The sequence below is a fragment of the Carcharodon carcharias genome, chromosome 6 (genome assembly GCF_017639515.1).
Source record: "Carcharodon carcharias isolate sCarCar2 chromosome 6, sCarCar2.pri, whole genome shotgun sequence".
Classification (NCBI taxonomy): domain Eukaryota; kingdom Metazoa; phylum Chordata; class Chondrichthyes; order Lamniformes; family Lamnidae; genus Carcharodon; species Carcharodon carcharias.
In genome coordinates this window covers 79,893,532-79,907,059 of record NC_054472.1, presented here as the reverse complement: position 1 = coordinate 79,907,059, position 13,528 = coordinate 79,893,532, and the positions used below count along the sequence as shown (strand labels likewise).

General features: G+C 42.1%; 1 protein-coding gene across 3 annotated transcripts in view; it reads right to left on the bottom strand.

Annotated features, from left to right (window-relative positions):
* stau2 (staufen double-stranded RNA binding protein 2) overlaps positions 1 to 13,528 on the bottom strand; it is a 536,959-nt gene that overhangs the window by 450,175 nt on the left and 73,256 nt on the right. For all 3 annotated transcript variants that reach the window (XM_041189442.1, XM_041189443.1, XM_041189444.1), the window contains exon 5: positions 7,201 to 7,336. In XM_041189442.1, the coding sequence (XP_041045376.1) occupies positions 7,201 to 7,336 (136 nt within the window). The remainder of the gene's footprint in view (positions 1 to 7,200; positions 7,337 to 13,528) is intronic.

Genomic DNA, 13,528 nt, shown 5'->3' with positions numbered 1-13,528 from the left:
CTTCTTCCTTGAATGGGGGCCCAAACATCTCCCATCCACCACCACCCTTCTCTACCTGGCTGAATGTGTTCTCTCATTATACAATCTCTCCCTTAACTTGTCTCACTTCCTCCAATTAAAAGTTGTTGCAATGGGTACCCACATGGGTCCTAGTTGTGCCTGTCTTTTTGTGTGGTATGTGGAACATTCCTTGTACCAGGGCTAATCAGGCTCCATCCCACAACTCTTTTTCCAATACATCAATGACTGCATCAGTGTCACTTACTGCTCTCGACCAGAACTTGAAAAAATTAATCAATTTTGTTTCCAATTTCCACTCTTCTTTCATCTTCCCATGATTCACCCCCAACACTTCCCTTCCTTAACTTCTTTTTCTCTGTTTCTGGGGATAGAGTATCTACAAATATTCATTACAAGCCACCAACTCCCACAGCTACCTTGACTATACTTCCTCATACCCTACTTCCTGTAAGGACTCCATTCTATTCTCCCTCAGTCGCACCTGTCATGATGATGTTACTTTCCACAATGGCACTTCCAAGATGTCTTCCTTTTTCCTGAACTTAGGATTTCCCCCACTATGATTTACAGGACCCTCAACCCATTTCCCACACTTCTGCCCTCACCCCTTCCTCTCCTTCCCAAAACCACTGTAGGCTCCCCCTTGTCCTGACTTTCCACCCCACTAGCCTCTGTATTTAAAGGATCATCCAAAGCCATATCCGCCACCTCCAGCATGATGCCACCACCAAACACATCTTATATAATAAATAACATAAAGCAAAATACTGCAGATGCTAGAAAGCTGAAACAAAAACAGAAAATGTTGGCAAAACTCAGCAGGTCTGACAGCACCTGTGGAGAGGGAAACAAAGTTAACGTTTTGAGTCTGTACGACCCTCCTACAGAGTTCCGGCTGTTTTCTGTTTTTATAGCAAACACATCTTCCCCTCCCCTCCCCCATCAGTATTCCAAAGCAACCATTCCCTCTGCAACACCTGGCCTACTCCTCTATCACCCCCAATACCTCCTCCCTTTCCCATCTTTCCATGCAATTGCAGGAGGCGTAACACCTGCCCCTTTACCTTCTCTCTCCTTACTGTCTTAAGCCCCAAACACTCCTTCCAGGTGGGGCAATGGTTTAATTGTACTTCTTTTAATTTAGTATACTGTACTCGCTGCTCACAGTGCAGTCTCCTCTACATTAGGGCAACCAAATGCAGACCGGATGACCATTTACAGACCTCTGCTCAGTCCACAAGCATGACCCTGACCTTCCAATGACTTGTCATTTCAATTCACCATCCTGCTCTCATATTTCAGTTCTCAGCCCACTATAATGTTCTAGTGGAGGAAGCTGGAGGAACAGCACCTCATCTTCTGATTAGGCACCTTACAGCCTCCTGGACTCAACACTGAGCTCAACAACTTCAGACCATAGACTCTATCCTCCATTTTGAACTTTTGCCCCCAAGTGCAGTTTGTATCTTGTTTTCATGTTTTTGTTTTCAGACTGAGCTGACCTTTATTCTGCTATTAACACCTACTCTGGACCAATGTTTTGTTTCTTTACAACTACCATGACCGCTCCTTTTGCCTTTTGATCCATGTCATCTTTGGTATTTAATCTCCCTCACCCTCTAACCTATCCCTGACCTTCCCTTTTATTCCATTCACTCTCCTTACCCCACCACCCCACTTTTTCAGCAAAAAATCCATCACATTTCTGCATCTCTTCAATTCCAAGGTGGGGTCTCAAAATGCTAAGTCTGTTTCTCTCTCCACTGAACATGCCAGACCTGCTGAGTTTTTCCAGCAGTTTCTGTTTTTATTTCAGATCTCCAGCATCCGCAGAATTTTGCTTTTACTATATTTAAGAACAGATTTGTGAAGGTAAGAGAGCAGTGAATTCAGACAAGAGTGGGCAAGGAAACAGAGTCATTCAGTCCAGAGGCTGATGGAGAATATGTTAGGTAGAAAATCAAGGTGGGGTGACAGACAACGAGAATTTAAAGCAACGAGGGGTCAGGATCAGGCATTAATCTTTCACCTTCCTGCCTTATTCTAAATTCTGTCCACATTCAGGGTGTTTGATGCTGGTTCAAATATGAGACAATACCTTTCAACCATCTTGTCAGGAATGTCACCCCAATATGGGGGCAGGAATGGAGGCAGACAGGTATGCAATTTCACACCACTGGCTGGCTGGCATCCATTTTCAAGCCATTTGCCCAGAGGCTGGATTGGGAGTGGAATGGTTATGTGGGTAGCTTGTTAAGATAATTAAAACAATATTTAAGACCAATGGATTGTTCCTGACACAGTAAGGATCTGTGATTGACTGGAATTTTCCAGTCAGCCTGTAGGTTCCCTGTGGCTACCTGGAGGCAGCTTCCTGGAGGCAGACCTGAGAGGGACCAGCACTCCAGGAAGACTTCCCCTCCTGCCATCAACCTGGCCACAGCTGAAGCCACAAGCTGACCTGTGGCAATGTTCCCCTCCACATTCATGCTCTGACATCTGTGGCCATTTTTTATTCCAAATTTTTTCAACTTTACTGAGAGGGTGCCTCACGATGGAGGTGCCTTCTTGCCCCCTACCTGCAAAGGCAGACTGCAAGTCCTTCCATTCTGGAGGGCCTCTCGGCCCTTCAGTTTCGAGAGCCCCACCACCATACTTATTTGGTTGGCGAGCACCCCCTCTTGCTGCTTTTTGGCCAATCCGGGCAAAATCCTTAACAGGTGACTGTTCCTGACACAGTAAGGGGTCAGGACCTGCATTTGACACCGATGTTGGGGTCCTGATCCAAAACACAAAGTCCTACCCAATAATTACATAGTATTTTGTCGCAATCTATCCCTTTACCCTCTTCTAACCCTACAACCATCCAGGATATCTACACTCTTCCAATTCTGTTCTCTGGACCATCCAATTTTTATTGCTTCACCATTGGCAACTGTGTCTTCAGCTGCCAAGGTAAGCTCTGGAATTGCCTCCCTAAACTTTCCCATCTCTTTTTCCCCCTTTAAGACGCTCCTTAAAACATAGCTCTTTGACCAAACTTTTGGTTATTCCCCACTAATATCTTCTGTGCCTCTGTGTTAGATTTGGTTTGATATTGCTCCTCTGGAGATTCTTGGGATATTTTACCATCTTACAGTCATAATATAAATACAAGTAATAGTTGCACCATTACAATTTTTATTTCTACCTGACAGAGTTCCTATGTAGGATTCATAACAATTCTTCATTGCTTCACTCACTAAAACTGTCCCAAAGGCTCATAACAGTTGAAAATTTCAAACTTCAGATTTACTCAACACCCAGGAAATTAATTAACAAGTTCTGATCAAAATGGCCAAATTCTAGCGGGTATTCTGGGGAACCTACATTTTGAATTCAAGTCTTGTAAGCTTCCTACACCAATCTTTCTTCCTCCATGTCACCCAGAGGACCACATAGATAGAGATGCTCCAAAACTCCTGTCAGTATGCAAGGAACAATTCAAAGGAATTTTTTATAATCCTTAATGCACTTTTTTTTAAAAAGTGATACAATATCCATGGTCCAGGGAATTTCTCAAAACTGAAGGGTGGAGGGAACCCAGGGAGTGCAACCCCTCTATAAAGATCAGGCATGTACAGTCACATGGGGTACAAATATGATGATATTATGACAAGAAAACCTGATACCCCCAGAAACAATCAAGATAGTACAATTTTCCATTGAGCAAGGAATGCATGGGTGATAAAGAACCAGATTTCCACAGATTTGAGCATGGCAGGGCTAACAGGCCCTCCACTAAAATCTTGTGAATGCCGTTTTAGGTGCAAGGGCACAGAACAGGAGCACTGCAAAGCCTTCTGTTCAAGAGAATCAACTTATTTTCAAAAAATACTTCTCAATTGTTTTAATTTCTCTCAGAATCTAGAAAACCTCATCTGCTAAGTCTCCATGACACCAAATCTGGATTTCCTTGTTTGTCGAATTAAGATTTCACTCGTAGTATTTACAGTGCAAAATTGTGCACCATAAAAGGTATTTTGCAAAAAGGGAGAACAATTCTCTCCTCATTCATATGCTTTACAGCTGTTAAGTTGTCTACCTAGACTGTACTGGTGTGTTGCACAAACATTATTGGAAGAACAAGCTGGCCAGGTTGTTTGAGGTGCAAATTTGTTCAACAAGAGATTGCTTTGTACTGGCTGGGTCCATTCCCTTCAACAAGTATACCTTAGCTTTCAAGGGATGCTGGAGTTCCCACTAAGGAACAGGTGGTTGCAAGCTGCAATGACAATCTGCAAACTTTTTGCCTATGACCAGCATCTTCAAATAACAAATGCCCTTTGGTAAATCTTGCCTTCTTGAGCAAGTGTTTAGGTGGTTATTAAGTAAATAGATTTATTCCAATAGTCCTTGCAGCAGGCATTATAAATATAGCTGCAGCCATCGACAGATCCAGAATTCATTAGGAAAATTTTCTCCCCGTCAGGCGGGCCGCTCGGGAACGGGCGTGGGACTGATTGCCACCCGCGATCAGCTGCGCTCCACCATTTTATGTAAGCGGGACAATTAAGGCTCGCCCAGAGTGATACATGCCCAGTAGCGCTCAGTGCTACAGAAACCTCCCTGAGGCACAGAGCTGCCTCAGGGAGATTAAGTTCAAGTTCTCACATTCGCTTCACATGTGAAAGGTCCTTGGTTCAAAACCAAGCAGAAACAAAATTCAAACCCCAAAATAAAAAAAGTTAAAAAATCATTTACACATGTCCCCTCATGTGATACTGTCACATCAGCTGAGACATGTTTAATAAATATTTATTAATTTAATAAACCCTTCATGAAACCTCATCCTGCCCGTGGATGGAGTTTCTTTAAAAATGCAAAGGCCACCTGGGCTCTTCACCCACCCGCCAATCTTAAGGTTGGACGGGCAGCCCTTTCAAATTGCTTAATTGGTTTATTAATGGCCTTAACAGGCCTTTGACAGTTCAGCAGGTGTGCAGCCGACTCTGGTGCGCGCCCGCCGAACGATGGATCGAAATGATGCGCTTTGACGTCAGGATGCACGCCAAACAGAAGATTCTGCCCCATGAGAAATGATGAGCTTCAATGCTGACTCCTAATATATATTCAAATTGAAGCATTGCACTATTGGTGAAGCGATACAATGAACTGTGAGAGTCTTTACTCCTGGCACAGAGCCTTGCAGCCTGTAACAGTAATCCCAACTTTCTGATCTGTTTGCCCCTGACAAAGTTTAATTCTTGGAGCAAAACCTTGCAAAATTACTCCTTTATTTCATGTGGTCAGGAAGGCAGGTTTTGTACTATTTACTATTACATTTTTTCTCAATTGTTGAAGATGGCCAACCTCTCGCAAATGTTCAGTCCACACCATTGCCTGGGAGGGCATATGTGTAAACATCTCAGTCCAAGAAATATTGCCACAACAAACAAAGTCCCGGATACACATGAAGCCATATTTGATTCCAATCTATTTGGACCTCTGGATTCTTAGATCCTGATACAAACTTACACACCCATAAGCTGCAGGGCTATTGATGTGTAGTATCTGGACTAGTCTGTATTAGTGCTACAACCTTGATGTCATGCTTGATGGAAATAAATTCAAGAATGTCCAGAATGAAATCCACCTGAACCCTTTCGGTCTACAAAGTAACGAGTAAAACATTGAGATTTCCTGGTTCAGATTATTTTCATGCAGCTTGGAAAAGTAGTAGGTAGCCGAGTGCTCTCCGTTTTGCATAACACCAAGAAAAATTACGTTGCTGGAATGTTGGAAAAGATCTTGTAGCTCAATCAAGCATCTGATGAGATGAGATCTTATTAGTATGTAATAAGATCCATACTAGAATTGTTAGCAACAGGTACTGGCAATTAAAGGATGGAAGCCACAGAGGCAGTGGAGGTAGAACTGAGGTTAATTTTTCCAATACTTGCTGTCTGGCCATTTAAATCATTTGATTTCTTATTATCTGGCCCAAAACGTAATCCACCTGCCAGGCTGCACAACAACTTGGACTTAAATAATTCATCAATCATGGCTAAAAGATCCAATAGTACTCTACTAGGGAGGAAGTGGGAGAAAGGGGGCTAGATGGGCTATGTTTTCATATAACCTGGTAGAACAGGGAGATGCTGAAGATGCTTACCTTAATAAGCTACTTCAACATAATGATTCACTTTGTCTCGGACTGTTCCTGGAATGCACAGCAGAGTTTACAGGTTTCAAGAGCCATGAGGAAACAACAGTGACATCACGTGAATTTTCACTATAAGAAAAGCTTTCATTTAGATTTTGGAGTTAACATAGATTTGACTTGATGCTGAATCAAAGTTATTAATTAAAGCTTATGAACAAAACCTTACAGCCAAAGGGAAATGACACCACTTATGACAGATATAAAATTCTTAACCATGTGCCAGCACATGAACGATATGAATGACTGAGCACAGAATTGAGGAAATAAATACTAGGGAATACTATGGGTGGACATAGAAAGATGAGACTAGGCTACAGGATGAGACAATGGGTGTCAGAAAATGTTATGCCATCGGCTAGAAGTGGAATTAGCTATTATGAACTCTCAAATTTTATTTAAGTGTCCTGTCTTTTAAACAAAGCAAGTAGTCAGTCAGTTGATCTGGAAACCTCAACGTTTCATAAAATACTTTTCAAAAATGTACTTTTCTAACCTAAATAAACAAATTTTTAATTCAGATGCTTCCAATTGCCTTCTGTAGTGATTTTTTTCCAAGCAGATCTTTTAAAACAAAATGTGAGACACGAGTCATAAAATTGCAAATGTTTAAAAAGAAACTATTTTGGAGTAATACAATACTCACACAGATACAAACCTTCAACTAAAATGTGTTTTTCTTATGTGGCTGAGCAGCAAGTTTCAGGCAAGGTCTCTATTATATATTTTGAAGGGGACTTTTAGTAATAATCCCCGGGCAGACAGGAAAGTGAAATTGAGACCACAACCAGATTAGCCATTGAAGGGCCAAATGGCCTACTCCTGCTCCTAAGACCTACGTTCCTATGTTCCTAAATCATGCATGAATTGCATCATATTTATTCTTAAAACAAATGCATAAAAATATAGTTTAAACACAAATAAACATTTTAATTAACAATTAACTTACCAATAAGTAAAAAGCTTGCTAGACTAACCTTTGATTGTACATTCCCTTAAAGTTATAGTTAGCTCTGTAGTTGGGCACTGGTTTTGGCTCTAATGGTCTATAGATAGCAGGTTCTCCCCTCTTCATCGCAAGACCATTCAGCTCTACAGTCGGTGTTATACTACCTGCAACCCAAAAAAAATTCCTTCAGTAGCCTCTAAAAACATGACCAAACAACATAAACTTTTTATTCAAATGCTTGATTAAAATCATCAATTACTGTTGATACATATATCTGTGAATTTTTGTTTAATATTCACTCTAGGGCAAATACTGTAGTTATTTAATCACTCATTAGTATTACTGGCCAAATAAAAGGATAACCAAATCAATAGCTTGTCTTTCATACGATTATACATACCTATTTTGATGGGCTTTTTGTTCAGAGTCAAGGTGTACTAGTGTGAAGGGATTAATGTCCTGCCTTCATACATTGCAGCTGCTAATGTTCAAAGTGCTGGAGGTTGGGTAAGGGATTGCTAGGATACTGGTGGTGTGAGATGTGGTCTTGCTCTGTACAGTTTCAGCTTCAGTCGAAAAGGGAATTCTTTACCCCAGTGGCTGAGAAACCTCTGTATCTCTGGGATGAGTCATGCAAGCATTCAATTCCGAGAGGGTGGTTTCCCTGTCAGGAAGAATGCTGGGTAAAAAAACTCCCATTCCACAAAACAGTTCTTTCAACTGCTGCTGCCACAATATGATGACCTGTGTGCCCTGTTTTTTAAGTTGTAAACAGACTTGGTGCATTGAAGGCTATCTGTAGTTCTTAATTTGCGACTGCTTGTAATTTCAAGGTGCAGCTTGTACCTGTTATACTCTTAAGTCATTTGGGACTGTCAATAAGTTCCCTTTTTTTTTCCAGATTTTTTTTGGGGAGTGTCAGTACAAGTTTCACTGTACTTAGATAGCCAACAATTAGTTGAAGCAGGAATTTCCAACAGGTGACAGTATTTTCAATTTCATATACTTACTCCTCATGTCTTCTGTAGGCTCAATTTATTTTCCAAATTTCAAAGACAGAAAGACATGAAAGACAGAAAGCTTTGCATTTATATAGAATTGTTCACAACATCAGGACATCCCAGAATGCTTTACAGCAAATGAAGTACTTTTCAAGTGTAGCCACAGTTTTAATGCAGGAAACACAGCAGCCAATTTGCAGACAATAAGCTCATTGCAATGTAATAATGACCAGATAATCTGTTTTGGTGACGTTGATTGAGGGATAAATATTGGCCTGGACACGGAGAAGAATGCCCCAGCTCTTGTTCAAAATAGTGCCATGGAATCTTTCACATCTGTCTGAGGGAACCGACAGGGACTTAGTTAATGTTTTATATGAAAGACAGTACCACTGACAGTGCGGTACTCCCCCAATAGTATCAGCCTGGATTTTTGTGTTCAACTTTCTAGAGTAGGACTTCAATCCACAACAATCCGACTCATAGACAGGCCACTGAGCCATGGCTGAGATCAAGGAGAAGTTGATTGTTAATTTCTTGGCCTTCTGATTTTAAGATTTAAACCAGTTAAAAAACAATTGAAGGATGAATTGCAAAATTTGGGTCAAACCTGATAAACCTCAATATAAGATGTTGCAAAGTAATAGGCGAGGAGAACTTGGCACAAGTTCCAGGCAACAGACTTTTGGATGAACTGAAGTCCTTTGACGATGAAGATAAATGATCAACCAGGAAAACATTGGAATAAGTCATTCTTGAGATGACAAAGGCATAGATGAAACTTGCAGCGACAAACAGGTTGAGGTAAAGATGAACGTGGGCAGTGTTATGGAGGTGGATGGAGGCAATCTTTGTATTGGGATCCAGTGAGATGCTAAGTTTGTGAATAATCTGGTTTAGACTCAGACAGTTGCTGAGGAGGGAAACAGAATTGGTGGCAAGTTTATGAAGTTTACGATTTCTGTTTTCTGCCACAGGAAACTGCAACTCATCTGAGATTTTATGTCGGACAAACAGTCTGATAGCACAGAGACGGTAGTAAGGGGGTGCAACAGAATTGTGGGAGAGGTATTGCATATATCTGGAAGTTGATCCAATAGCTACAAGTGATAATGTCAAGGGGCAGCACGTAGATGAGAAAGGGGAAGAAGCCAAGGGAAGATTCTTAGGGGAATCCAGGACATAACAGTGCAGGGCTAAGAAACAGAAAACATTGCTAGAGACGCTCTAACCAATATCTAATTAGCAATATTGAAACTAAGTGAGAACAGTTCCAGTGAACAATGGACAGGCGTTGGGGGAGGATAGCTGTCTGTGTTCAAGGCAGCAGAGAAGTTGAGGAGGACGAGGAGGCAAAATCCAGCTCGGTGATATTCACAAAGTATGCCTTTTGTGACTTTGATAAGGTCCATTTCAGACTAGGGTGAAAACCTGAATGAAGTGATTTAAAAAGGAAATTGCAAAAGAGATGGGCATAGATTTGAGAGGTAACCCTTCCCTTCTTAGGCAGTACCTTGGGATCGAGGATGACCTGCTTCCACTCCGCTTCAATGCGTTCTGAATTGGCTAAGTCCAATGCATGATCTGCAGACTCTGCCACATGCTGGGGCAAGTGGTGCTTGAAGGGTTGGGTAGATGGGTTGTTTAGAGGTCACCGTGCCCTAAATTGCCTTGACTTCACCTCTGCACTTTCCCTGTGGTCAATCTGCTGAAGGTGAGGTGCAGCATTATAATGACGAAAATGGAGGAGGGTTGGTGCAATAACGCAACCTTGTGTGACCCCAGTTTTCTCTGAGGTGGGTTTGTAATGGCTTCGGGTGAGGATCATGGTATACATGTCATCGTGGAGTAAGCAGAGAATGGTGACAAATTTCTAAAGATTGACAAATTTGAGAAGGGTACTCCATTAGTCTTCACAGTTGACATAGTCAAAGGCTTTCACAGGGTCAAAAAAAGGCCATGAACAGTGGTTGGTGCTATCCCTTGCACTTTTCTTGAATTTGCTGCGCAGTGAAGATCATGGTGCCTATCGATGGGCGAAAAACACACTGCAACCCTGGAAGGAGTGCCTCGGCCACCGGGTGGAGGCGTCTGAGGAGGATCCTTGGAATGAACCTCCCTGTGGTAGATAGAAGGGAGACTCTTCTGTAAATACTGCAATCAGACTTGTCTCCCTTCTTGAATAGAGTAATGATCGCAAAATCTCTGAGGTACCCCCGGCATGCGTTCTTCTTCCCAGATGAAGGATGAGGTATGCAACCATGCCAGAAGTGTATCTCCACCGTGTTTCAGAATCTGAGGTGAACGCATTTGTGAATGATAGAGAGTAAAGAGAAAAGAAAGGGAGGTTGGTGATGTGGCAGTAGTTTCCAAGATCAGAGGAGTACAGCATGGATTATTTGAGGAAAGGGTTGATAACCACAAATTTGCAAGGCAGGGGTCTGTATCGGAAAAAATAGCACCATTTTCAGGTCTGCTAACATGGATTCCAGGAACAAAATTTAGTAGCTTTGTGGAAATTGGCTCAAGGGAGCAGCAGGTTGGTCTCATGGATAAGACGTTCTTGGAGAGTGCATGGAGAGAGAGAAGTGGGAGAGATGCCAGTTAAGGAATAAGGCATGGGGATGCTTAGATTGGGCAAGAGGATATGGGCAGTGGGGGGAAGCTACAGAGGCAGCCGAATAGATGGTTTCAATCTTAATGACAAAACGAGTGTAGGAACTCCTCAAACCTCTTGCTGGATGGGAGCGTAGTGGAAAAAGTAACTTGCAGATTACTCTTTCACCAACATTAGTTCCCTATGCAACTGACAAAGCTACAGAATAGACTACAAAATCATCCAGGTTTAATTTCAATAGTATACTAGGCATCTCCTTGTATAACAAACATGCATAATGAGGCCGTCCAGTTCTACCAAACAGTTCTTATACCTGAACTCATTATGCATGACTAGTTGAGAGCCGATAGTCACAAAAGGATCATCACAGCAGAGTGTTCTGTTTTGACAACTGCAGTGAATTGCTAAATTTGCTTGATTGACATCGTTAAGTAGTTATAATAAGTTGTATTTCTATGATCTCTACTGTGAATATCTCAATGTTTATTAGATCAAGATAAAGAAGTGTGAATTGTTTGAAGCATCTGTTACTGCTCAGTTAATGGTCAAATTGATTGAGACTTTTATAGGGTTGTAGGAACAGCAGGTTTTTTTTCAAAAGAAGGTTTGTGCACGGGTGTTTATTTTCCCCTGAATGATTCCAGATATGCCATTGTTACTATATGGCTCATTGTGCATACTGGATGACTGGGCATAGAGGGGCCATGAGTTGGCATGAGGTGGTGAGGATGTGAGGGTGGCTGGGTGGCATGAGTTAGCATGAGTTGACATGAGGGTTGGGAGCATGAGTTGGCATGGGGAATGGGTGAGAGGGTGTGAGGGTTAGAGGACGTAACAGCCATTAATACAACTGCGATGAAGTCCCAGAGAGCCAAGACATGCCTTCCAACCAGTCCATCTTAACACTGGCAGCTGCCTACGCACTGTTTCCAAGGTTGATGTGCCTGACTCTATCCTTCACTATCCACCAGCCCCGTCCGCCCCGTGCCCCCACCCCAGCACAAAGATTGCAACATTCAGGGGGTTTCTACCGAGGTAGGTTGGGCAAGTCAATAAATTTCCCAACTCTAGCTATATGCCTCAAAAGCAAAAATTCGGCCCTAAGCTGAGAAACTATATCAGTAAAATAGCACTTTATTAAGTTACAACCTGAAAAATGGCTATCGAATAATCAACATCACACTTAAGCTCTCATATTTGCAGCGCTTGAGCTGTGGGACTTCTACACTCATAAAAGAATAGCAATTCTCCATTACTGGCAGGATAGCCTTGTTATCTACTCCTTCCACATGCAGCAAACTTAGAGGATTCAAGGCAGATTTGGGTGTTTCCCAATAAATAGTAAATAACTACTGAGCAGAAGGAAAATTGCCTTACCGATAAAAGAACCATTCATTCATTTGACTTATAAAGAAATGAGAGTGGAAGATGTAAAAGGAAGTTTCCCCTAAATAAGAAGCTAAGATTTGTTAAACGAGTTGGCATGGGGAACGGGTGAGAAGGTGTGAGGGTTAGAGGACGTCTTAAGGAAGTGGCCCTAGAAATAGTGGATGCATTGGTGGTCATCTTCCGAGATTCTATAGACTCTGGAACAGTTCCTACATATTGGAGGGTCGCTAATGTAACCCCAATATTTAAAAAGGGAGGTAGAGAGAAAACAAGGAATTATAGACTAGTCAGCCTGACGTCGGTAGTGGGCAAAATTCTAGAACCATTATAAAAGAATCAATAGCTGAGCACTTGGAAAACATTGGCAGAATTGGACAGCGTCAGCGTGGATTTACGAAAGGGAAACCATGCTTTACAAATCTACTGGAATTTTTCAAGAATGTAACTAGCAGAGTTGATGAGGGGGAGCCAGTGGATGTGGTTTATTTGGACTTTCAGAGGGCTTTCGACAAAGTCCCACAAAAGAGATTAGCCTGTAAAATTAAAGCACATGGGACTGGGGATAGCGTATTGAGATGGTGAGAAAACTGGTTGGCAGACAGGAAACAAAGAGTAGGAATAAATGGGTCTTTTTCCGAATGGCAGGCAGTGACTAGTGGGGTACCGTAGGGTTCGGTGCTGGGACCCCAGCTATTCACAATATATATTAATGGTTTAGATGAGGGAGCTAAATGTAATATCTCCAAATTTGCAGATGACACAAAGTTGGGTGGGAGGGTGAGCTGTGAGGAGGATGCAGAAATGCTTCAGGGTGATTTGGACAAGGTGAGTGAGTGGGCAAATGCATGGCAGATGCAATATAATGTGGATAAATGTGAGGTTATCCACTTTGGTAGCAAAAACAGGAAGGCAGATTATTATCTGAATGGCTATAAATTGAGAGAGGGGAATGTGCAACGAGACCTGAGTGTCCTCGTACACCAGTCGTTGAAGGTAAGCATGCAGATGCAACAGGCAGTAAAGAAGGCAAATGGTATGTTGGCGTTCATAGTGAGAGGATTCAAGTACAGGAGCAGGGATGTCTTGCTGCAATTATACAAGGCCTTGGTGAGACCACACTTGGAATATTGTGTGCAGTTTTGGTCTCCTTATCTGAGGAAGGATGTTTTTGCTTTAGAGGGAGTGCAGCGAAGGTTTACCAGACTGATTCCTGGGATGACGGGACTGATATATAAGGAGAGATTGAGTCGGTTAGGATTATATTCGCTGGAGTTCAGAAGAATGAGGGGGGGATCTCATAGAAACCTATAAATTTCTAACAGGACTAGACAAGGTAGATGCAGGAAGGA